The sequence below is a fragment of the Arvicanthis niloticus genome, chromosome 9 (assembly GCF_011762505.2).
Source record: "Arvicanthis niloticus isolate mArvNil1 chromosome 9, mArvNil1.pat.X, whole genome shotgun sequence".
Taxonomy (NCBI): domain Eukaryota; kingdom Metazoa; phylum Chordata; class Mammalia; order Rodentia; family Muridae; genus Arvicanthis; species Arvicanthis niloticus.
Genome location: NC_047666.1, coordinates 30,625,472 through 30,652,218, shown reverse-complemented (window position 1 = coordinate 30,652,218; position 26,747 = coordinate 30,625,472). Strand labels below are relative to the sequence as shown.

The window sequence follows — 26,747 nt, the reverse complement described above, 5'->3', positions numbered from 1 at the left end:
GGTCTTAGTGGTAGGATCTGGGGTGCATCCCTTTGGTACAGTAACCACTGCCTGTGCCCTGTGGTGGCAAAGGGCTGAGCTCGGGTAGTTCTGCTTCTGTCTAGGCAAGGTCTCATTTAGCCAGTGGAGAGGACATGGGCTAGGGCCAGTCAGTGTAGTCACTGCACACTAAACACCCTCGAGCATGTGGCATCCCACGGGAGCATTTTCATCCCACGGGAGCATTGGGCTGAGTTTCAAGGCGACTGACTGATCCAGGACTGAAATGGAAGGGCTTTGGCAGTTTTCCAAGTTTTGTCAACACCAGTGGTTCCCAAAACTTCATTTAGGAGAGAACAAATAGCAAAGTAAAGAGCAAGGGAACGCCCCCGAGTGCAGCCAGTTTGCAGGTATCAGGCATTTCAGGGCCATCCTGTGGCCTTTGTCAAGAGCTCGGCTGCAGAGGTGTTCCCCAGGATGGCTTTGCCTGCGGCCTACAGAAAAGGTCTTGGTCTCTAGTTTAGGGTGAACACTGACAGATTAGTGTACACAGGGGACACTAGGGTCCACAGAACAGTGTCCTTTTTAGTGTCACCAGCCCTGAGTAGACTGTTCAGGTTTGGGGCCCTGTGCTATTACTTCCCAGATACTTCAAGCACCACTTCCCTCACCTACACACATGGGACAGTAACAGTCCCACACGTCTCAAAGTGACCCTGTGTGGAAGGAATGAGTTTTGGACAAATGGCTCAGATGCTTTGGGTTTATCAACAGCTTGGGCCAGAGATCTGTCACCACAGCTCGACTCTTCTCTCTGGCTATACTTCTATTCACTCTAGGTAGCCGATGTTACCATTCAGGTACACTGCTTTTTCATGTTATCCTCTGCTCAGGGACCTGCATCAGCTTCCTGTTGCTTGAATACACCAAGTACACCTAAACCCTTTCATTCGCATCCTGCTCTGAGCCAGGTTGACATATGCAGCATGGTCATTCTTACCCCTTTCCTTTATTTGATATCTGGTGAAGACAGGCTCCCCTTTATGTCAGCCTTGCTCTGGTACCTCCTGGTTACCATGGTTCCTGCTCCCCAGTCCTTAACTCAGGGTTTACCAGGGCCATATGGAAGAAGAGAGCCCACTGTCTTCAGAAAGTTCACCTGAGGTAGGAAGGAAAGAAGGAAGGAAGGAAGGAAGGAAGGAAGGAAGGAAAGAAGGAAAGAAGGAAAGAAGGAAAGAAGGAAAGAAGGAAAGAAGGAAGGTGGGAAGAGCCATGTTTCTTCTCCCCATAGTGTCACTTGTAAAGAAGGTTGTGCCCTGTGCAGAAATGGCTTTTATAGGAAGGCTTCTGTATCACTCTGAGGTGTGTGGGACTTGCCCAGGCTAGTCGTTATACCCAGGGCTCAGCCCAGGCTTCTAGAAAACTGAAGCTAGTGTGTTCCTATTCTTCTGGTAGTAGTGGCTTCTTGTGCTTTTTCCAGGAGCCTCTTAGACTATTCCCTGACCCTGAGGCTCAGAGCACTTGCCCTGCCTGGTCCTCTCCAGGAGCTTCTTCACACACGGAACTTTCAAGGCAACTGTTATGGTTTGAATCTTACCCATTTCCCCGCAAGAGGTCACATGTTATAAGCTTGGTTTCCAGCCTGTTACACTAGTGGAAAGTATTGAACCTTTAAGAGGTGGGGCCTAGTTGAAAGAAGTGGAATCACTAGGGCATGCCCCCAGTTCCTGGTCTCTGTAAGGAAGGGGTGTCTTTGCTATGTGCTTCCACCAGAATATGCTGAGCTGCCATAGGCCAAAGCAACATGGCTGAGCAACCAGGTCTGGACCCTCTGAAACTGAACTGTAGCTTCACAAAGCCTTCTGACAGTCAACTCATTAAGGATTTAGGCAGGAGAAGTACAGGTGGCCACTGTACCTTCTTGAACTCACATGGGCTTCTTACAGTGTCTCAAGCTGTCCACCTCAGCCTTGCACAGCAGGCTTGCTCTCACCTTTAGGGCTCATGTGGCCTAGTGGGGCCTCTTCCTTCTCAGTCTTATTGACTCAGTAAAATCTGCCTGAGCCCCTGGATCTCCTAGGGGAATCAGTGCTCTACTGGACTCTAGAGGCCTAGCAGTGCAGCTGGTCCCAGTGTAGTGTGATGAACAACAAGAGGGAAGGTTCAAGCCAGCTAACATGAGAGTATGGGAGAAGGGACAGGAAGAGGTTTGCTGGAAAGGTTTAGATGCCTCAACAGGTATGGACGCCAGGAACTTACTGTGCATGGGGGACAGGGTAGTGTGACAGGAAAAAAAAAAAACTGAGTTTATAAATATATGTCTATGAAGGGAACTCTGAGCCAGGATGGACCATTTGTGGCCTGGTGACAATCAGACCTTGTAACTCTACACCCACAGGTGTGGCAAAGGTCACTTTTAAAGCAGAACCAGCCTGGTGACTGACCATATTGCTTCCTGCGTCCCAATAGGCTGATGCAGGGAGAGCCTGAGTTCAGGGCCTCTAGCTGTGCCTCTGCTAGGGACTGCCTTGGCGGGGTCTGTTGAATCTCATGTCTCTTCATCTCTCCTCTACTTTCTGTTGTGACTTTAAGAAAAATCCTACACTGTTTCTGGTCAGACATGGACCTTTGAATGCAAAAGGGTCTTCTGGCTGTACTTTTTCCTCCTTGTAATATGGGAGAGTTGGGTTTCAGAATTCTGACTGACAGGTGCTCCCTTACCAGCACCAGGAAGAAGGGACTCCAGGATCATGGGAATTAGAATTCCCCTAAGAAGAACTATTCTATATCCTACCCCCAAGCTATCTTTGCTCTAGAACAAAGTCACACTCATACCTGGTGTCTGGGTAGAGGAGTGGCTATGCCTCTCATATAGTCACCCTGTTTCCTCATGGCTTCCCTCTGTCAATTTTAGAATAAAAGACATTTGTGGCAATCAGGGCAGAAGATAACAGGATCCCTTGGAATAATCTGAAGTTGCCTCTTTAGATGCTTCTGGAATCTCCTTATAAGAACTACAGATATGAAGGCAGCTGATTTTCAGAAAGGGAGTATGGACTGGGAATGCAGGCCATACACCCTCGGCCACAGGCCTCACATACAGTGAGTACAATATTTGGTATATTAATCACTGGAAGTTTCCCTGGTTAGTGACTACCAGCAGTAGGAGTATCAGTGAAGTTCTGAATTCCTGAAACTTCTATTACCTAAGGCATTTTTCCCCCAAGCACCAATATGAGCCCTACCAGGAGTTAATGACCTCGCCTGAAAGGGTGCACAGTTAAGGTACCTTTATGGGACCAGATGATAGCTGGAGCACTGTACCCAACAGACAGCCTAGGTAGTGAGGAGAGGCTGGCCTTGCCTGCCTCTCACATGGCTTCCCCACACAGGTGAGTCTACAGCTCAGTGAGGAGCCACAGTCTGTGAGAAGAGACTGGCTCAGTAACGAAAGCCTTTTCTTTATTTTGTGGTGCTGGGATGGAACCTAGGGCCTTGCGTGTTCTAAGCATGTGTCCTTCCATTGAGTAGATCCCCAGCCCCAGGCTCTGCAGTGTGTCTAAGATAGATGGTTGAGTCAAGCCAGAGGCTAGCTGGTGGGGAAATGCACAGGTACCATCTCCAGCTCCCTCATATCACAAGGAAGAGCCAGGATACAGAAACTACACTAAAGGGAATGGTGCTCCCATGACAGCACAGCTTGTCATGGGTTCCATTCCTCCTTGGTGCCTGTCATCTCACAGGAAGAACCCACCACAAGGCTGAGTTCAGAGTCAAGGCCTGGGGGTACAAGGAGCTGTACTTCCTCACAAGGCTTTTCTCCCAGGGAACAACAATGCCAGAGTCACTATGGCTGTGCAAGTCAGCTTTCCGTCACTATGAGGAAACAGCTGACATAATCAATGTCCATCTGTATGACCTGTACCTGTGATGTTCCTTCAGGAGGGAATGAGTTCTTGGAGCTGTGATATCAGGAAGGAGCTGTGACAAAGAGAAGACTAGACAAATGTGGTGCATCCCAAATGCTGCTGCCATGTTTTTGTTGCTCAGTTATTTCTCTTTTACTTACAGCTGTTGTGATTCGTTGATTAGTGCAGCCTGCAGCTGCCATCACAGTGAGAGATGGGAAACACACAGTGCCTGTTCTTTTACTTGCCTGCTGTGTGGCCTGGGGCTAGTCACTGAACTTAATAGAGATGGTAACTGTGAGAGGCTCTTGATGTGTGTAGGTAGATGCTGGCATAAGAACAAATTAGATATGAAGCTATTGCTGCACCAGGAGAGCATGAATGAAGTGTGGACACAGAAGGAATGAGTGGTAGGTATGGTGTGGCTGCTGAACACACACACACACACACACACACACGATACACACATTCATTCACATGCATACTTACACATACACATGAACCTACTCACTCAGCCATATGAAGATAGTTCTAGAGCAGTAAGGTGGGGAACAGCTTTCATTTCCTGCTAGGTCTGTAGCCAGTGGGCCAGGAGAGGGCAGTGGGGAGGACGGGGCATAGTACAAGGGACTGTGTCAGTGTGTAGCCCAAGCACTGACCACTGATGAAACCAGAAGGCAGCATTCAGACATGCTGCCAGAGGCCTTTTCTGGAAACTTGTTGGAAATGCACATTTGGGACCACCCATGCTTCCTAGAATCATGTTTGATCCCTGGATGACGACTGGGCAGTGGTGACCTGGATGCTGTTTACTCATGGCCAGGGCTGGTGGGGCTGCTGCCATGCCTTTAGTTCAGACTCTTGGGGATGTAGCATAGTGATGACTGAACATCCAGCTGCTCTCTTTGAGCTGTACTTCTGAGCCTACTATCTGAGGCCATTGTTAGAGGCAGGGACTAGACTGTCAGGCACCAAAATGTCCCCTGCATTGTTTTTAGGCTCACTCAGACAGTGGGGTGCACCCACAAATGATCAAGTCATATACAACATCTTTTGCCCTCCCTAAAGTCTCAATGACAAGCAGGCACAATTCTACCCAAATTCACTCTGGGAAACTAATGAGTTTATTGGGCTTCCTTACAGAGCATAGATGTGAGGTTACTTGCAAGATTATGAGTGTTCCCACTCCAAGATAGTCCACACTGGGAAGTCTTTCCTCAGCAGGGATGATAGCTTCCCCATAGGCACATAGATGCAGCCCTCTTCCCTTTGTCTTTCCCATTTTATATATCCTGGCCCCTCCCTGAGTTCCTGAGGCCACATGCTGTTAGCCTCAGTGTGGCTGGGAGGAATGGCTGGCTACTCAGGTAAGGGTCCAATGACCCTCCCTGCACCCCCTTCTCTGAGGGAATGTCAGCAGTCCACAAGCCCAGCCATGATAATATTAACAAGTGGGTCCTGATGATCTGATTAAAATGGTAGTAGATTGGCTCAGAGGATAGTCCTGTACAATAGCAAGAAAGGCTGATGTGAATGTGGGCACTGCCCTGTGACATTGCTGCTGCAAATGTTCTGAAGCATTCCATAGGAAACATCCTGCTAAGTAAGACAGACCCTACCTGCCCTCTCCAAGCAGAAGGCAGGAAGCAAACAGACAACTAGGATAGCTTGCTTCAGATCATGACATGTCCCTGTAAAGACAGGTGGGGGAAACACAGTGAGGAATCATAATTAGATGGACCAAGCTATTGAGAGGAGAACATAGGGAGGGCCTGGCTCCTAGAAGGTGGTATCTGGAGTGGAATGTGAGTGGTAGAACAGAAGCATTTAATTCAAGAGCCAGGAGCAGCTCCCAGGTAGGGGGACAGCAGTTTCTAAGTTGGGGTGCCTGGCAGTGGGGGGGGGGGCATGGAGTGGAGTGCATGTGGCTGAAACAGGCAGCCTGAGGTGTATTGGACTCCTAAGAAGCTGGGGAAGAAAATAGACCTGAGTCTTCTGGCTATGAGCATTGGGGTAGAATTTGGATTGAGTTCTCAGGACAAAGTGCTCCAGAGAGGATGGAGAGGGACAAACCGTGGTCTGGGAGGCTGAGGGGGCCTCCAGGTCAAGGTGACATGAATGCTGCTTTAATTCGAATCATGTGAGTAAGGCTGACACAGAACATAGTCAGCTGTTGTCAGTTCCACCATGGCAAACAATGTGTAGGAAAGCCAATGTGCCATGGCCTTGAAGAATTTACAGCAACGACTTCGTGTCCAGATTAAAACTTGAATTTTACTTGTTTTTCTTAGGCTAAGACTGGTAGTGGCTTCAGACTTGAATTTATACTAATCCTGGCACTTCCCTGCAGATGGCAGAATCCCTTCTTGCCTACGGGGGATTATTTGTGGGTGTTAGGACTGAGATGCCAGTACTCAAGGAGATCAGGTTTGGATTCCCCATAGCAGAGAACAGCCCAGCCTGAACAATTTACTCACCCGGCTGTTACCATGGCATCCCACAGACTGTGACGCACAAGCATGGACCCTGGTGTCAGCTGCTATGTAAGAAGCAGACACTTGTGTCTTCTGCCACCCAGAGTCTCTTTCTGCACTACCCTGTATTGCTCACGTGGATCTCCTTGTTTGTATAGGCATTTATTCAGAGTGGCAGAGCCTCCTGAAGACCCCATCTGTCTTGGAAATAAAGATGTCAGTTTGTAGAGGCTGAAGTCTAGTAAGGCCCACAAGTCTGGGCATGCAGTGTATACCAGCCTGAGCAGCCAACGGCCAGCACCTGGCTTTCTTTGCTTGCTGAAGCCCTTGGCTACCTGTATAGCAGGTGAAGCATAAAGACACTTGATACCAGCCAGGCTGACCCACCTTCTTCTCCACTTTGTCCTTGTCCTTCCCCTTTCAAATCACTGCTCACCTCCTGGTCTCTCAGACAACATAAACTATAGCATCCGGGGCCTCAGCACATGCACAGTGAATGGATCATCTTGGCCTGAAGACCTGTCAGCAAGTGTGAGGGTGGCCACTGTGACCTCTCACCTGTTCTCTTTAAATTTAGAAATCCATCCTATTCTGAGTGCTTATCTTCCCTGCAAGGAGCTAGAGGGTTCAGGAATGCTTTTGATCTTCTGCTGCCTCTTCTCATGTTCATGGACGGCAGAACCATAGTCAAGTACACAGATACTACATACCACACAGGCACAATGCATATCCCTCCACATACATTTATACCCATTCAGCCATCAAACACACATATAAATTGGCATGCATGTATGTTAATGTGCATATTTATTCAAAATAAAGACATAGATCCATACCCATACAGGCACACATGCCTACCTTTAAGCTCACACAGTACTCCCTGTGCATAGCTGCATGCCCATATGGGCACATGTATGTGTACATCTAAACATGAATCACAGAGAGCTCATCTTCCTCAGAGTTTCCACAGCTTTCAACTTCTTGTGTCTTTATTGGCTGCTTCTGCTCTTGAACTAGCAGTGCAACTCAACTCAGGGCCATCTTGCCAATGTGAGATGAGGAATGAGTTGTTCTGCTATAACTTCCTACCACAGATATTTCTTGACTTGCTCCATATCAGACCTGTGTGTGGCCCAGCTCTTCAAATGCTGGAGCTGTTCCAGAAGTCTCCACTGTCCTTACAAGCTCCATGGTCGGCTTCAGAGCAGCCACAAAGCAGCTTCATGGCTGGAATACCATACAGTCTCCATTTTACCTGCAGACAGGTAGCAAATAACACAGCTTGTTGGCAGCTACTATGTGCTGAGCACCTGGGCTTTCTCTTTATTATATTCTTGAGAACTAATTGAGTTTTTTTCCTTCTAAAATCCATAAGGAAACTAAGGCTCACACAGGCTAAATCACTTTAGAATCCACATGGAAGCCAATCTGGAGCAGTACTGGGTGGTATCCTAGACAGACCGGCAGCTCAGGGCTCTGCTTTGTTACCTGACATCCCCTGGCCTTGCAGCATCCCAGGTTGCTAGGACTTTTGTCTGAGCTGGCCTTGCTGTAACTCAGCAACATAACAAGAAGTCTCTGCCTGTGTGAGCCCTGGAGCTGCACAGTAGACATGATGGGCATTTACTGAGTGGAAAGGCAGCTGTGAGAGAACCTGAAGTGAGGGCTAGGTGGAAGCTGCCTTCAGTGTGCTGTGAGGGAGGTATTGGAAGGAACCATGTGTAAGTCATCTAAGGCTGCATGATACAGGACCTCAAAGTTACTAAGATCGCAAATGCCTGCCATCTCCATGTTTGTTGAACTGCACCCACAGTTGGAGACATCCTAAAAGCAGTGGCAAGGAGTTCATAAAAAGACTATCCCACAGAGATCATACTGATTGTGATTTCAAAGAGAGTGGCCAAGGTCCCTGACAGCATACAAAGCAGTCACAGGGGGACTCACAAACACCAAGGGGAGCCAGGTTATTAGAGGTGTTCTAGTTAGCTTTTTGTTGCTATGATAAAACATTCTGATCAAAAGCACCTTGTGGGAGGAAAGAGTTTATTTCAGCTTACAACTCCCTGGTCACAATTTATCATCAAGAAAAGTCAGAGAGCTGGAGAGATGGCTCAGCCATTAAAGGCTAGGTTCACAACTAAAAATATAAGAAAACTCAGAGAAGAACTGAAAGAGAAACCATGGAAGAATGCTGCTTACTAGATCATTCACGGGCTCACACTCAGTTAATTTTCTTATATGGTTCAGACCCACCTGCCCACAATTGTCTGAGACCTCCTACATCAATCATCTATCAAGACTGTTCCTCCTACACTTTGGTCATAAACCAGTCCGATCTGGGCAATTTGTCAATTGAGATTTCCATTTGACTCTAGGTTGTGTAATTTTGACAATAAAAAACTAAGACGCACGCAGATCTAGACAAATTGACAGCCACAGTTAGCCACCCCTGGAGGACATATGGAATTGCTCAGGGTCAGAGTTAGTTTTTAATGTGTGGCAACATATAGGACCTATCTGAGTTTGAGCAACAACCTAGACTACTTCCTTGTGACTTGGTGGGTTTCAAGGCCCCAGCATAGGTACCAGACTTTTGGGGAGAACAGGAAAAGGTTGAGCTACAGAGGGGTCAAACACATTGTGTTTCTGTGTAATAATACAGAAAGAAAGTCATAGAAAGAGGAGACCATCTCAGTTTGTTACATCAGGAGATCAGTGGCGACATGACCAGAGGGCTCTGCCTGTCTTAGTTGCTGTTCTATTACTGTGAAGAGACACCATGACCAAGGAAGAGACACCATGATCAAGGTAATTCTTATAGAAGAAAGCATTTAATTGAGGGCTTGCTTAGAGTTTCAGAGGTTTGGTTCATTATCATCATTGGACAGGGAGCATGGCAACAGGTGTGGCAAACATGGTATTGGAAAAGTAGTTGAGAGCTACATCCTGATTTACAGGCAGAGAGAAAGAGAGATAAAGAGGGGGAGAGAGGAAGGGGAGAAATATATTGATTGACTGGGCCTAGCATAGGCTTTTTTTTTTTTCCTAGCATAGGCTTTTGAAAGCTTAAAGCCGACCCCAGTGGCACACTTCCTCCAGCAAGGCCACACTTACTCCAACAATCCACCTCCTAATCTTTCTAACCCTTCTCAAATAGTATCACTCCCTGGTGACTAAGCATTCAAATATGAACCTATGGACCCATTTTTATTCAAACAACCACAGTCTCCCAGGGACTAAGGGAGAAGGTATTGTCATAATGCTGGGCTGTAGCAGTGATGGATGGAAAACCTTCTGAGCTCAACCTTGAGGCTTTGACAGGAAGCCCCAGATGCTCCCAGTATGGGCCTCCCCAGAGGCTCACAAGACAGGGCAACCTAGAAGGAGGTTAGGATTGAGATATGTGACTGAACACATGTGTATATGACACATTTATTCTCATTCCTCCCTCTCCCTTTGTTGTTCTCTGTATACTTTCTCTTCTCTCTTAGCTGTGATCAAATGGAAACAAAAATTACAAGAACTCTTGGTCTCTGCTCTTGGGGATTGCCTTTCCCATACTGTGATTGGCTTGTCTTCAGGCTGAGAATGGCTTCATAGAGTCTTCCGCTCCCTAGTGCTCATCGGGACCTATGCCTGGGCCTCTGGAGCAAGGGAACAGACCACTTGGACATTTTGGCTATTTCCACATCCCATGACCAGCTCCCCTGCCTGTGTCCACCAGTGTGACCCTTGCTTCATGCTCTAACACTCAACACTGAATTGCTGCTTAGGAGCCCGGTGCTTTTGTAACAGCACATACACACCTGGAACATTTATTGCTGGAAACCTCAGTTGTTCCTCCTTATCTAAGACTGTGCCTTCTATGGTTTAGTTAGCTATGCTCGACCACACTCCAAAAATATTAAATGAAATTTCCAGAAACAAATCATTCTGTTTATTAACAAAAATGCCTTGTCCTTTAAAAATATTTATTCTTATTTGTATGTGTGTGGGGAGTGCCATGCATGCAGGTGACCACATAGTCTAGAAGAGGGCATTGGATCCCCTGAAGTTGGAGTTACAGAAGGTTATGAGCCACTTGATGTGGGTGCTGGGAACTGGACTTGGGTACTCTGGATGAGCAGCAAGTGCTCTTACCCACTTGCCTTCTCTTCATCCCTCATGCCATGTTTATAATTACGCACTGATCTGTGTGATAAAGCCTTATATCCTGCTCCATCCTGCCTAGGACATGCCCAGTGTCTCCATGCTGTATATGCTCCCCTTGTTAGTCCCTTATTAGCTGTCCCACTTATCAGGTCTATTGCCAGTGATTTCAAAACATGAGAGTAATGACACTGGCAACCGAGATGTAACAAGGAGCAGCTGGTAAGTGCAAAGTTCTTGACCTATTAAAGAAAATCATTGCAGAGGTATGGTAAGAATGAAACCTTTATCTGCAGTCATGGAAGCAAAAAGAAATTGATGTGTTTTCTGTCATCCCTCAAACTTCAGAATTTATGGCCACAATGCCTAAGTGTTCCATAAAGATGAAAAAGACACTAAATTATAGCAAGGGTTAGACTTTTCATCCCCATGACAAATATTTAAAGCCAACAGTTTAAAGGAAGGAAGATATTCTGGCTCAGGGTTCCAGAGGGCTCCATCCATAGTGAGCTGGCTGCCCTGTTCTGCACTGTGGTGAGGCAGAACATCATGGCCTGAAGGGTGTGGTGAGCAAAGCTGCTCACATCACAGTGGCCAGGAAGCCAAGAAGAGTGATAGACCAGGACCAGGGCAAGGGCCCACAACCCCCTTCAAAAGCACAGCCCTGGTAACCCACTTCCTCCAACCAGGCTCCACCTTCTGTAGTCCCAGCACATCCCAAATTTGAATCTATCAGTGGATCAGATCAGAGCTTTCAGAATCTAATCACCACTGGAGACACCCTCACAGACACTCTGGAGTGTGTTTTAGTAATCTAAGGTATCTCATTACCATAAATTGACAGTCAAGATTAATTATCACATAGGTCTTGGTACCAACTGTGGTTTCAGCCATCTTCTGGGGCCTCAGTACACATCCACCACAGATAAAGGGGACACTGTACCTGCTCTACCTCTCTTGGTTAATGGGTAGTTTGTGGAGAAGGCTGAGACTGGTCAGAAAGACATGCTGCTGGGGAAGCTGTCTTGGTCCTGTGTGTGCTGAAGAGTTCTCCACTGGTGCTCCAGCTTCTGCTGGTCATATTGCTGGACAGGCCTCGGGCAGAAGGATAGGGTGTCTGACTTCAGTTCAGTACTTTTTTATTTCTCTTTGCTTTCTGGCAATAAGATCCAGATTTTATTGGAGCCACCAGATATTAAATTCCTGAATGTGTGCTGTGGTGTTTTCTCCTTAACCCAGGAAGCCCACTCAGGACTTCAGTCATTATGGGATTTGATCCCAACTCATCTTTTAGTGGAGAAAGAAGGTGGCACTGTTGGCACCTTGTGAGATTTGTGCAGTAGAATCTAATGTCCAGGTTCTTGACATTTAGTCTTGTCTGTTCTGAGAAGTGCCTGTCATTGATTTCTGGGTTCTTGAAAGTAGAGATGGCAATGAGAATCACTCTGGAGACTGTTAGGGACAGAGGGAGGCCTTCAGCCTCTTCCTCACTCATTCATATACCTAGCTTCTGGTATATGCCCTGTATAGCATTTCTGAGCAAGAAGCTTCTCTGGGGTTGACACCAATTCCTAGGATGACATGGGTCCAAATAATAAAGGGAATGAAGCCCCAAGAATTCTAGGAAGGGTGGTTTCCAAGGTGGAGTCAGATGAAATGTACACAGACCGGGCTGGGGTTGGGCCTGCTAGCATTCTGCTGTGCTGGGCACAGGGATCAGGAATAGCTGAGAGGCCTGTGTGTTTCTGCAGGTAGTATCCTATGGGTCACTTGAATAAGGATGTGGTTGGTGTCTAAGTATGTGCTCTTCTCATTGCAGGTCTGAAGAAGAAAGTTCTCGCAGCATCAGGTATGTGTTTCATCTACCTTTTCTGTTTTTCTATCTCTGGAGTGGCCCTCAGAAACCATGTGCTTTAATTTCTTCCCTATGGGTCCCCCCTACACCCCTGACAACTGTCCAGCCCTGGCCTGCTGCCCAGGGGCTCTGGCAGCACAGACTAAGAGCACACAGACCTGCATTTATTGTGTGTTTTTCCTGGTTTAAATTAAGTTCTAGAGTATGTGCATTGGTATTTTTCTCTCCTTGTTAAGGCTACTAGTTTCCTCCTGTGCTGAAGCTGTGACTAGTTTAGGACCAGAAGTTTCTGCACTGTCACTGTTGGGGCTGGGCTGGGCCCAATGTTTAGGATGTTTGGTTTGGTACAGACTCTTACCACTTGACTATCACATTGGTACATCTCCATGGGGCAGGGAATGCAGGGAGCTTTCTGTTCCTTCCCACCCTACCTAATAAACATGGTGTACTGTCTGCAGTGGGAACAGTGACTGGGTTAAAGGGAAAGGCAGGGCTGAGTAGGAGCTCTGTATCTCAGTGCCTCTGCTTCCATCAGCTCTCAGCTCAGTAGTCAGGGAAGCAAAAGGGTCATAGAGACCATCATGATAGGGAGGAGAGGCTACAAGGCAACTTAAGAGCCTATGAGCTCTGAACCCTTTGGACAGCTGATGGACTTCTAGGTCTCCTGGTGTTGGCTAAGATGTCTGGTGTGTGGTTCTAGGTCCAGCTTGGTGGAACTGGGGTGTCAGTGTTGAAGGGACCCTGAAGATGAGACATGGAGGACAGAGTGACTGTCTCCTGAGTAGATGGGCAGCAGCTAGGGAGAGAATCTATGTGAAATGAAATGACTGTTTCTAGAGGCCCTGAACAATCATCCATCAGGGAGCAGAGACACACCAAGAAGGACCAAAGGGAGAGTCCTAAAAGGGCTGTGTGTAGTGATGAGGGGATTAGCTTGGGACAGACCAGACAGTATCCAGGCTGTTAACAGCAGGAGTTGATATCAAAGAGGGGAGACATCCTGGGTGGTAGAGACTGGGTGGAGATGGAAGGAAGGATCAGATGGGTGACTAGAACAACTCGATGCAACAGTCAGTGAAGGAGCTGAAGTGGCCCTACTGTGTGAGGAATAAGGAAGCTTTTGTACTGGAGAAAGGAAAGCTCAGAAGGAGCAAGTAGTTAAATGATGGCAGGGGGAGTGAGCCTGTGTATCTGCAGTTCCCTTTCCACAAGAAAAGACAGATGTGAGACAATAAAGGAGATGGAAAGAAATAAAGACACCAGTAAGATGACCTCTTGGCAGCTAGGAGCAGGGGCCTCCTTGGCATGTACCTAGTGATTGTCTTGCATGAACAGTATTCTATACTATTCATTCAAACAGCTAAAAATAAAGTGGTCTAAAGAGGAAGGAATTTTTGACTATGGGGTTGGGACTGATTGATGTCTGGGTTGTGGGCGTCTCCCTCCCATGGACTGTGAGCAGGCTGTATACTATCTGCTCAGATGCCTGTCACTTAAGGCAGATGCAGCGGATGCCAAGAGCTAACTGTCTTTGTTCAGAGTGAAGGTCACATACCCATAGCCAGGACACCTCACTCAGTCTGGAGCCCTACTCAGGAGGGGGTACTCTTCCTGAATTCCCATGACGCAAGCTGCTGCCTTCTGGCAGATTCTCTAAGCCTCTTTAGCAGAGAGAGCTGTTTTGGGCATGAGCGTGTTTGGGAATTCATGTGCACCACTTTTCCCCAGGCAAAAACGTTGCAAGATCAGATGTATTCATTTTCTACAAATGAAATGACTCATTTTTTTTTCTGAACAATTTTGCAAACGCAGGACTTCGGTCATTGTTCCTGGGACCATGTGTCTACTTTTGATTCCATTTAGAGAGAGCTCTGGAGGCCCTGAATTTGAATCCTCTAATGATGTTTTACTGGAGGGAGGGCAGCTTGGGAGAAGAGAGGGTTGTAGAATTTGGATTCTAGAGGAATGGAGAGATGCAGGCAGCCAGGAAAGAGGGCCGCCAAGGCTGTTTAAAATGCAAACATTTTGCACAGGCCAACCTTGCACCTTTTCTTTTACTGGCTGCTCGTCAAACTTTTGAAATGAACTTTGCTGTCTGTGCTCAGGAAGAGGACTAAATAATATTCAATGAGGGATGTGCCTCATCTGCACAGCCTACCTAACATATTGTACAGCCCACCCCACCCTTCAGACATCTGTGATTGCTCTGTTCCTTCAGCTCAAGGAAGTTGAGGGCAATGAATGCCACATAGCTCATCTCAGATATTACAGTCTTCTAGTGCAGAACCTACATGTCTCACTACAAATCCTTTGCATGGTACGGGGGCCCATTGTGCTTGCGGAAAATTTAGACTCTAAGGGTCCGGTGCCTAATGGGACCCAGAAGTTTGTATTAACAAACCCCTGTAAGATAGAGCCTCTTGAGGGAATGGCTGCATCACTCCATCACAGGCATTGTCCAAGGTTGAACATGTGCCTGCTTCTTAAGTATGTGTGGAAAATTTGCTGCTGATGGTTAGGAAAGTACTGAATAAGGAGGTTCTAAGCAGCTCGTTCCTCTAGTTTGGGCCTCTGAACTGTGACATGTTTTCTAAAGGAGGCATCAAACAACTGAGGGTTGGGAAGAGGGGCTGGAGGACTACTCACCTGGGGAGTGAGTGGGCTTTTCTTGGAGAAGCTGAGGTTTGTGTTAGTGAAAACAATTGGACTTTTGGTGAGCACGTCCCTTGCTCCATCCAAGATAGCCTGTTAGATTATCTGGGCCCCTTTCTTCATCTCTAAACCCCAGATGAGAATATATTCTTCATTTCCCTCATGAGGCCAACATGGGAACTGACAGATGTGGTAGGAGACTTTGCCATGACGGGTACATAGAGCCATGCTTTTGGCTTTGGAGACCAGAGAGAAACAAGCTGCGGATTTTTCTGTAGCCTTGCCTATAGTAACCAAATGAAGACTGAGCCAGTGGCCTTGAGATGAATGTTAGTCAGTTTCCATGCAGTGACAAATACCTGAGAAACCTACTTTAAGGGTAGGAAAGATTTAGTTTGGTTTGTGGTTTCAGAGGCTATAATCCATGGTACATGATCTCATTGTTTTGGGCCTCTGACAAAACAGAACATCCTTTCTGATCTTTAATGTTAGGTAGTATAGAGAGGGAAACATAGCAGTCAGGGACATACTGGAGTAACATACTTCCTCCAGCTGGGTCCCACCTCCTAAAGTTCCTCCACCTCTCAATAGCCTGTTAACTTACGAATTTATAAATGGATTAATCCATCGATGACGTCACAGCACTTATGATCCAATCACCTTCTGTCTTAGTTAGGGTTTCTATTGCTGTGATGACACCAAGACCAAAGATGAGTCGGGGAGGAAATGGCTTATTTGGCTTATACTTCCACATCATAGTTTATCACTGAAGGAAGTCAAGACAGGAACTCAAACAGGACAGGAACCTGGAAGCAGGAGCTGCTGCAGACTATGGAGGAGTGCTGCTTGCTGGCATGCTCCCCATAGCTTGCTCATCCTGCTTTCTTATAGAAGCCAGGATCACCAGCCCAGAGTGACACAACCCACAATGTGCTGCCCCCCTCATCAATCAGTAATTAAGAAGTGCCTTACAGTTTTGCCTACAGCCCAGTTTTATGGAAGTATTTTTTTTTACATTGAGATTTCCTCCTCTCAGATGACTTTAACATAAAACTTTAAACTGACATAAAACTATCCCTTACATCTTCCAAAGATTCCATCTCAGAACCCTGACTGTTATGTTGGGACCAAACCTGTATCATATAAGCGTTCAGGATACATTTCAGACAGAAACTGTCACATAATGTGCACAGACATGGCTTAGCATTATGGAATCAGTACAGGCACTGGGGTCAGATGATTCTGAATTTGTATCTGTTCTTCCCTAAACTTCTTTGTCAACTTAGATCTGACACTGAATAAACTCAGAGTTCACACTAAATTAGACGTCTTTATTGAGCACATACTATGTTCATGCTTTATTCTCACTAAGGCCATGGAACCCAATGAATATAGTATACACGTGCTACATGAGGGCATGGGAGTAAGGATTTCATCCTCAAGGCCCATGGACCAACTGAGCCAAACAAACAAACAAACGGGGGTGGTGGGCAGGAGATAGTATGTGTCACATTCAGTGTCTGTTACTTCCTCCTTTTCCTTTCCCTACTAGTCTTTGCTGGCACAACTCTTTGAATATCTGAGCAGGGTTTGAGGGAACCCCTGTTGTCTTGAACAGAAAGTGCTAGAGTCACAGCTAAAGAGTTTCCATTTGTCTCTCCACTATGCATCCTACTCTCTTTCTGTAATTACAATGGAAGTTTCTGGGGATAGTCTTTATTCCACAGCTTGGCTTTTTACTTTCTGTTTCTAGATTCTCCCAGTACCACATCCTAAACAATTTTCTCAGGAAAGCCTTTCATTTCATTAATATTCCTTTCAGTTATATCTAGAGTACTAGTTAAGGCCAGAGCAATGTGGGTCCTCAACTGTGTTGTGTGACTTCTGGGAAGACATGAAAAAAACACCTATTCCCTCCAGACAGGGCACTGGTGACAGCCCAGCGAAATTTCCCTCCACATCAACATTCTAGTGAACCATTGAGTTTACTGTCTTTATCTACAGGGTGATGCTTGGACACCTTAATCACCCCAGCATGGATGACAGTTCATAAAAATGACATCCCTGGAGCTCCCTGTACAGTGTGCAGGTAGCTGCACTGAGTAGTTTTCAATCATTTATTTCTTGTTTATTTTTTAGGAGAACCTCATGAGTGGGACTCATGTGTTTTATAAGTTTCTGAGCTTTTCAAGTAAAAAAAATTCTGCATTTTCTGGGTCTCATCAGTTTCGTTGGCTTCTTTGAGTCTTATGAGCCCCCCCACCTCTCTCCAGAAGGTAGTGTTCCAACTAGTACAGAATAGCTATAGGAAAGCAACACTGATGTACAATGCAGTGTGTGTATGTGTTCTGCTGGCTTATTCCTTAACACAGGTAGAAAGACATTTCAGGAACCAGATTCAAGTTAAATTCAAATTAGGCAAGACGCCACCTATGTGTTTAGAATAGTCTGGTGCCTGTGTAGGAGATGGTCCAGAGAGACTGGTGGGATGGGAAGCCTCCTGATGACTCAGTGGGGATTTGACTGAGTTATTCAGTCTGCCTGTCTCTAAAGCCTCGTGGCTCTCATTTGTAGTTTCACTAAGAACCTACTTAGAGGTGGTGACTCTGTTGGTGACCCAGGATCAGAGTTTGAACACAAGAGGACTCTGGGACCATATGTGTGAGGGCATATGGGCTGCAGCAGAAGGGCTCCACTTCCCTGAGCCTCAGTTTCTCCCGCTGCACACAGAAACAAGAATGTCCCATTCTCAGAGTGTCTTTGATCTTTCCATTCGCTCTCTGGTCATCACACTTTGGCTTTCTAACCTTCCTGCTCTGAGTTCATGGATGCCCAGGACCTCTGTCCTTGTCATTCCCTTTGCCTAGGACATTTTCTCGAGATCCTACCCTGGCTGGTAGGGTCTGTGGTGTTTCTACTTAATCAGTTCCCTATGTGTGAGGACTTCTGCCATTCCCTCCTTGTTTTCTATGTCTTTGCACCATTTTTCCTACAGGATGCTCTTCTGTTCTGTTCAGCTTATTTTTATGGTGAAACATTCTATTCCTGTCCCTTTCATCTTAGGTGTGTTAGCTTGTTCATATGTTTGTTTTGTGGTTCCCACAAGGGTGCACTTACCATGTAGTGGTCACCACTCTGCACTATTGTTTCTATAACGTGGAACAGTGTTCCTGGACATCTCCATCCTGCCCTCTCACTTAATGTCACAGAGTTACAGGCGTTTGCACTGGGCCTCCAACATCAGCTTTACACTTGTTTTCTTTTTCTATATTAAAACTTGAATCATGTAGAAAACAAAATAAAACAAAACAAACACTACTGTTCACCTTTGCCAGTGGCCTTTAAGTCTTTAAGCTCTTAATTGCTGTCAAATGTCCTTCACTTCAACCTAAAGACTCTTTTCATGCAAAGGACAACCGGAGGAGAATAATGATGCCAACACTTACTTATCTGGTGCTGAGGTTGGGATGATTGTGTTCCTCAAAATCTCCACTGAGACCTCAGCTCTAAGGGAAGTGTCCTAAATGGAATGTGTTACCTTTGGAGAGAGGTCTTGAGTTCAGTCCTTCAGCTACATGAGGAAACAATGCCCCACTAGAGAGAGAAAATAAACCTTCCTCATGCACTGAGTTCCTGAGTGCCTTGGTCTTGGGCTTCTAAAATAGTGAGAAGTAAATTTCTGTTGATTACAAATTACTCAGTCTAGGACATTTTATCACAGCAGCACAGAGGAAATAGGGTATGTGGAAATGCTCCATCTCTCAGTTCTATTGGAAGGACAATATCTCTGGCAGTATGATTCTTCACTGTTTGTTTTGGCTTTCATCATCATGGAAATATCAACCCAATGCCTTCTGTAACAAGGTTTCTGGTAGGAAATCTGATAAGGACCTTCTGGAGGAATTCAGGGAAATCTCCTCTTCTAGCCCCTTAGATGTTAGTAATGTGCCCTGTGGTGTCTTAGGAGATGACAATTGTGATAGTAGCTCAAAGTTAGTGAGATACTACCATCCTTCTGACACTAGTCAGGCTTGTATGATGAAAAGGGATTGGATACTGTTCCTGTAGGGTGATGAAGTCATAGCTTCTCAGCCTCAAAATTGAAAAGGATGTTAGAACAGCCTATTGACTTGAATCTCTAAACAAGTGACTATCAGTCTCAATGATCCATTGATGTGAAAGCTCTCATGGTCTATCATCAATCAATTAATCAATCAATCAACCAATCAATCAATCATCACTTGGACTCCCCTTGAGGCCAAAAGGGGAGATGACTACTGTTGCATATACCAAGCTATGATTGGTCTGTTTCCTGCTTTGCCATCAGAAAGAGCCAACGGGGGGATTACAAACACCATGTCTGTAAGAGCTAGGCCAGGCTGAATTTCAGTCAGTGGGACTTGTGGCTCCTTTACTTCTTTGCTGGATTGAAACTTTGAGTTTTATTTTTTTCTTTCGGCTTTTAATTTGTTTATTTTTTTTCTTTTTATTTGTTACTTAGTTAGCCTCAGTAGCATGGTCAGTGACAATGTAGTCAGTATTGATGAAGCACCAGAGAGACCACACCAGCTTACGGACTGCTCACCTACAGGAGGAGGAGGCTGCTGGAGGGTCTACAGACACACCGTGGATGTATATATACTGTAGATCTGAAGTCCAACAACACCACAGATTCTGGAGGCAATGCCAAGGCTAGTGATTTTGGCCTGAGCACTAAGTGTATAGCAAGGTGTATAGCTATAAAAAGTATATAAAAAGTGTATAAAATATATAAAAAGCTATAAAAAGTGTATATAAAGGTATATAGCAAAGTGTATAGCTGTTCTAGTCCTGAGGAACATATCTATGAGTCCTTCATTTTCTTCATTGTTATAGAGTTTAAAAGGGACCAGAAAGTCCTCAGTAGAGAGTGTAACACTACTGGTCACCTTTCTGTACCATCTGGTCTTCACCTTAGGCCCCAGACAGGGGTCCAACACTGTCACAGCACATCATAGACATTAGGTTTAGGCATTTTTACTCAGTCAATCTAGCAAGATACTTTCCAGTAACCCATAACCCATAATCATGGTCATAGTGACTGATGTGGTTATGACCCTTGGAAGATCCAGGAACTTCTACAAAACAGGAAATTGGATGAAGCAATGACCACATACCTTATGTTCCAGCATGGCACACAGGGAGTAACTAGTCAGTTGGGGAGGTGAAGGGAGATGAGGAGGCTGGAAGGGGGTGACAAGGAGGACTGCCACTTGTGATTTAAGAATTTGCCACTGCCTTCTGGCCTGAAAGTGACACCTTGGACGAGGGAACAAAGTGGTTTCAGTAAGAGAGGCAGACAACAGAGGAAGCCACAGAACCAAGATGGCAGGTGGTCAGCTATGTTTCTGTATTTTAACTGCATGTTCTTTAGGGTCATTTTTGATTGGCAGTCATTTGAATGATTTATGGGGTATACATGTTGTATAGCTATAGCTACATACTGTGGGATGGTTTTCATGCATCGTGTCTATCACCTCAGAAAGAAATCCAGCCTTGTCTCACTTATGCTGAGCCTAAGGAGGCTGAACCAGAAGTGAACAGCAGAAGATGGTGGCCAGAGGCTCGGGAGGAGAAGACCTCGGGAGGGAAGGGGTAATGAGAGGGCACAGGGTTTTAGATAGGAGGAATCTGCTTGCAGAGCTGTGGCTCCGCAGGGTGACCACAGTTCAGAGCAATGTCCTGTGTGTTTCAACGTCACATGAGAAAGTCCCCCTGCATTTTAAGTGGTAAACTAGAGAATGCTGAGCTCCCAAGATCCTGACATCAGGCAGTGTTGGGAATCAGCATGCATAGACTCAAACAGCTGCAGGACCAGCCAGGCAGGAAGACCAGGCTTCTGTGTATCTGGCATGCCTGGGCCAGCGCTCTCCATCTAGTGCAGGAAAGAGGTATGCAGAGAGCAGGTTCCAGTCATGAGGGCATCAGCATGATGCCCAGCCTTTCAAAGCACCCCCAGGCCAAGAGCACAAGCTGACAGGTCCCTGAGATGAGGTCTGCTGGTGATTAGAAGTCATAGAACTGGAACACTTCCTCTTCTCTGTCCTCCGGATTGTAGGGATGGTGATGGTAGTCCTTGATGACGAATTTTGTTTCTGATATAATGAGGCTGGTGCTTCTGAAAGATGATTACAGTTATTCTAATCTTCAGGCCATACCTCACTTCAGCTGCTGGTCTTGCTGTGGTCAGTGGCTAGCATTGTAGTGCTGTTGCACTCCCAAAAGACTGAAAGGTGACTCTATAGTGACTTATAAAGGAAAGCAGGCCCTTCAGGAGCAGCTAGTCCAGTGCTGACTTAGGCAAGGGAATAAGGAGGACCTGAAGAGTGGAGAGGGTGTTGTGCTTTTCACTAAGAAGCCCGGAAAAGCAGTCATCCCTGAGAATCAGGAGACCCTTTAGAAAACAGGAAACCTGTTCAGATGCATAGAAAGCCTTATTGCAAGTCATGACTCCTTCTTCTAATACCAGAACTCAGAAGGGAGAGGCAACAGAGTCAGTTCAAGGCGGTTTGGAAAAAGGCCAGCTGTTTTTCCTTGATCTCCAAACTCCTGCTGTGATATTTCTTGGAGGGGTCTTGTTTGTTCTGCTGATTCCTATGTAGAGGGCATGAAAACAATGTGATTTGAGGCCATTCAAGTAATGTTGCAGTTAATACTTGGGACACAGTGGCTGTCACCATCTCTGAGGCAGGTCTTCTAGAAGGCTTGCATACACTGGTTTCTGAATATCCATGGGCTTCAGCAAAGTTACACCGAGTATATGAGTCTACAAGGCATGCAGGTGAGCCAGGGCCCATGGCATCCTCTCTACCTACACTGTGGACACTGGTCTGACTCCCTGCTAGCAGGATATGCAGGAGATATTATGTATGTCCAAATCGGACAGCATCTGTTGGGCCTGCCTGGTGAGGAAGAGTGATAGAGTGGTCTTACCTCAGTGAAGTCTCACTGTATCTAGAAAATACATGATTTTCTTTTTGATTTTACAAGGGCTTGCAGATATCAGTTTGTCTTGAATCTCAATGGATACTTTGGACTCTCCTCACAACATCATCTTGGGGGTGAGTATAGGCACTGAGGCCCGCCTGTACCTCTACATGTTCTCCTGTGGAGTAGAGTATCCCTGGCCCACATGTGCCTATTCTGAACTATCCTCTCATTCTTATATTTCTTTGACCAGAAGACCCGGGCCTGGTGTGGATTCCCATCAACCATGTGCCAGCATTATTTAGTGAGTGGTGTCTGCGGGCCTATGGTTTTTAGCTAATCAGAAACGGTGGATCATATATACAGTCCACTAGGCCGACAGACCATCACACAATGGGAGCTCTGGTACAGGGCAGTTAGAACTGGAAAAGGCCACCTGGTGATTCTTGTTAGCAGTCTCCATTTCTCCCTTAGACCACTGTGCTTGCCAGCCTTCTGTGGCTGTGACAAATGCCTGGGATGAGTGACGTAAAAGGAAAGATGTAATGTGTCTCTTAATTTCAAAGGTCTAAGTCCAAGATTTCCTGGTCCATTGCTTTGAGCCTGTGGCAGCATAGTACATCATGGTGGGAGTGTGTGATGGAGTTTGCCACTCAGCTCCTGGGAAGCAACGAGAGGGAAAAGAGAACTAGGGTTCAATGCCTGCTCAAGGGCAACTCTGTTATCTATGTTCTACTAGGCCCTGCCTTCTCCAGTGACCACCACTCTCAGTAGAACCTCAGGCTTACAACCCAGCTTTTAGTACATGGGTCACTGAAGAACACTTCAAATCCAAAGCATCCCAAGCTCCATCCTCCAGCTGGCTTGTAATTGGGAAAATGAGAGTCAAAGACCATCCTAGCTTGCCCTCCTCCTCTGAGCTAAGTTGTAGTGGAATAAAAAGAAAACTTGCCCTCTATTGGCAGTGAGTGTTACTTCTGGTCCTCCTAAGGAAAGAGACAGTTCCTCGTATTTCCTCTGCTGGTCTTGCTGCTGGAGAGAGGGGTGAGACTCAGATACAGCCATCTGGGAGGAGTGAAGGCAGCTTCTGATTGACAGGGCCATGAAGCAGAGGCACTTTCTGGGAGGACCTGTCTGCCCCTGTATAGACACTGAGGCAGTGCAGACTTCCATTTACTGTCTTCGTTCTTATCCTGGCTACGCCTGTAGACTTGTTGAGACTTCGCTTGTGTCCTTCCCTTGGTACTGGAGGCTACTCTATGGACTGTACTGCCTGCCATGCTCAGCTCTTGTTTTCTAGGGATGATGACAGTGGAGCCTGTATCCTTCACCCTTGTCCTGGCTCTTCCACAGAAGGCTCACAGATGAAACCCAGTGCCTCTAACACAGGGCATTCAATATCTCCTGGGGCAGTGGCTGCTTCCTCCTCCTACGCTGTACCCCAGGCTCCCCCAGAGATGGAGCTTGATGACACCTGCAGTTTCTAATTAAATAAATGGGGAGACAGGCTGCAATATTGTAGCATAACTAGATTATCACCAGAGAGAAGCCTCTGGAACTGCTATGCTCCCTGCTTAGCTGACAAGTTGAAACATTTAATTAGAAAAGTAACTGTGCTCTGTTCAGGGACAGAATCAGAGATTGTGCTCAGCCAGGCCACTCTAAGCTGCCTTCTGTGGACATGGTGTTCCTGACCTCTAAGCAATTCCATCTTCCCTTGAAAATTCTTGCTGACCCTTCACCCCAGCATGTAGGTGCATGGGAATGGGGATGGTAGCATAATGTACTGGGGGAAATCTTTAATCTCAGCGGTATAGGACTGTATTGTGCTAAGAACAATGGGTGACAGTATGTAGTTCATTGAATCCTTGTCTGTTTATTCCCTAGTGTTTCCAAGAGGCTTAACAGTATGGTGTATGGTTGGAGGAGTGTAGGTGTGGCACAGGGAAGGGAGTCCAGAGAACAGTTTTCTACTCAGCTCCAGGAAGGGACGTGCATCCTCATAGGACCTCACAAAGTACCAGAGTCTATAGCAGGGTGCAAGGGAATGGGAGGCCTTGAGCAAGAGCTGTTGCAGTGCCCTGAAGGTAGGAATAGTGATGGGGAGCCAACTGGTGACAGGCTATTTTGAGTGACTTCTTTAAGGTCTGTAGTATAGGCTGGTTTTGGAGGATGGGACAAGAGAAACTGGCCATGATGTGGCAAAGAGGTGGGGGCAACTAAATAGATCAGTTTATATTTAGAAATTGCATCCCCAAGAAGATTCCTCCTATGAGGGATGGGTAGGTGATAAGGGAGTCAGGAGGCCAAGGTCAGGGAATTCTCATCACCAGCTTGTTCACAATAAACAGTATCCAGCATGGACACAGGGTGGAAACAAAAAACAAATGTGAAGACATGCTTCCAATATCATCTCTTCAGAAGAACCTCCCTTGCCTATCCTATCAGCAGAGATAGGCTCCCATGCTCTCCACAGCACCTCCTACTCCCACTTCACATTCAATCTCATGCCCTTGTGCTTAGCACCTACCTATGGCTCTCATACCACCAGAGTAAGTCCTCTCCATTTTCCCGACATCATGTGGTCTGGGCCATCAGACATCCCCTGCATCTCTCTCAGTATCATCATGTTTGCTCTGGCCCATTCAGCCTTATCCTCATCCTCCCGTTCTTGGCGTTGTTTACTCTATGGCATTAGCCCCTGACCACATGCCCTTAGTTAATTAAACAGTTTATTTTCATGGTGGAAAATGGATGTGTAAAAAGTACTCAGCTTCTCAGGGTAGGCCTGAGATTAAACACCTTTTGCAGAGAGGAATGTCTGGGAAGGGAAGCTTATTGGCTAAGCCCTCTAAGCCTCTAGGTACCTCATTAGCATGCAGAACTCTGCTTTAGACCTATGTAGCCATGGGACATGTTTCTTTTATGTGAGAAGCATGGCACAAGTTCCAAGTCAGGAGTCTGGCAGGGAGCTGGGAGTCGCCTAAGCCTCAGGTGAGTGCCCACCGAGTCTCCAGGTCTCAACCTGCTCTACCTTACCAAACTTCCTGGCACGGTTTTACTCCCCACAGCAGTGAAACTGAAAGAATTACAAGGGTTAAGGGGTTTGGCCTTATTGGGAGTCACTAGAGGTGAACTTTTGAAGTTTAAAAAACCCCTACTACTCCTCTCTCTCTCTCTCTCTCTCTCTCTCTCTCTCTCTCTCTCTCTCTCTCTCTCTCTCCTTCAGAATGTAACTCTCAGTGACCTTTCCAACACCATGCCTGCATGTTACCATGTTCCCCACCATGATGATAATGAACTAAATCTCTGAAACTATAAGCAAGTCCCCAATTAAATGCTTTCCTTTATTAGAGTTTCCTTGGTCACGGTGTCTCTTCACAGCAATAGAACAGTGACTAAGACAGTAGGTGACTTTATATGACCACAACTGGCCAGCCTTTGCATGACTAAAACCTTCTATGTGTCTTCACAACACTGCTCGTCCATTCCTTCCCTCCCTCTCTTATTTTGATATCCAACTCTGACCCTGACTTTCTGCTATACCTTTATCTCCCTGACACTTTCTTGGGTATCCATGATCTTCTCTGAGTCACAGTGTGAAGAAAAGAGTCTCCTCTTTCAGCCACACCCAACTCCCCGATCTCCAAAGCGTGCATTCCCCACGCTGGTGCTCAGTGAGTCTGCTAATGGGGATTTTCTACTATCTTCTCCCATCTCTCGGCTCTAAGCTGCATATACACTTCAAATCAGTAACTCAAAGCCTTTCTGTGGCTTCTTTGTTCAGCTTTCCAAACAAGCTCATGAGATGCTAAGGCACACAGTAGACTCTCAGGCACAGAAGCTATCTCTCCAAAGTGTCTTCTCCCACAAGCAACATATATCCCTGAGAGCAGTATAGCATTACAAAGGAGAAAGGGGAATATTAAATATTAGGAAGGTCTGAATGTAAATGGCAACTTGGGTCATGAAAGACTATAAAGATAGTTGTTTTCTAGCTTTAATTCTGCTGTGGAATTTTGGGGGGTTGGTGGTGAATAAATGTATAAACTATATATTTGATAGTAAAGATGTAAAATCCAACAGGAAGCTGTACAGCTGCAGAATGGCTGTTTTACGTGTACAGTTCACTGAGCCGTAGCAACTTTAGATCGGGTTAATTTCCCTGTGTAATTTTTCTATCTGAAGGTTTTTTAAAATAATAAAGATGTAATAAATCTTTATAAAACAAAGCAAAACCAAAACAATTTCATCTGAACATGGTGGCTCAACCCTGCGGTCCTTGCACTCTATCAGTGAAAACAGATGGATCAGAAATTCAAGTCATTTTCAGCTATGTGGTGAGTTTGGGGCCAATCTGGGCCCTGTGCAGCTCTGTTTCAAATGAAGAAATGAGTGACTAAATGAAGAAAGAAAAAAAGAGAGAGAAAGAAAAGAAAGTCTGAAGGGATCGGACAGTGGGTAAAGTGTTTGCATTACAAGAAGAGTCTTACTTTGAGCTCCCACATTAAACACACACACACATGCACATGCACACACGAATCAAGCAAGCAAGCAAAGAAAGAAACAGACAAAACTCAGATTGTGGTGCATGTTTATAATCCCACCATGGAGTAGGCAGAGTCAGGAGGATCCTTGCAATTGCTGGCCTCAGAGCCTACCCTAGTCCATGAGCCCTAGGCCAGTGAAAGATCCTCTCAAAAGACACTATTGATAGGTCCTAAGGAACAATACCCAAGGTTATACTACGGTCTCCTTGTGCAC

The 26,747-nt window shown here is 46.1% G+C and overlaps 1 protein-coding gene across 4 annotated transcripts in view; it reads left to right on the top strand.

The window, feature by feature from the left end:
- Iqsec1 (IQ motif and Sec7 domain ArfGEF 1) overlaps window positions 1–26,747 on the top strand; it is a 316,986-nt gene that overhangs the window by 100,103 nt on the left and 190,136 nt on the right. For all 4 annotated transcript variants that reach the window (XM_034512266.2, XM_076940108.1, XM_034512269.2 and 1 more), the window contains exon 2: window positions 12,330–12,359. In XM_034512266.2, the coding sequence (XP_034368157.1) occupies window positions 12,330–12,359 (30 nt within the window). The remainder of the gene's footprint in view (window positions 1–12,329; window positions 12,360–26,747) is intronic.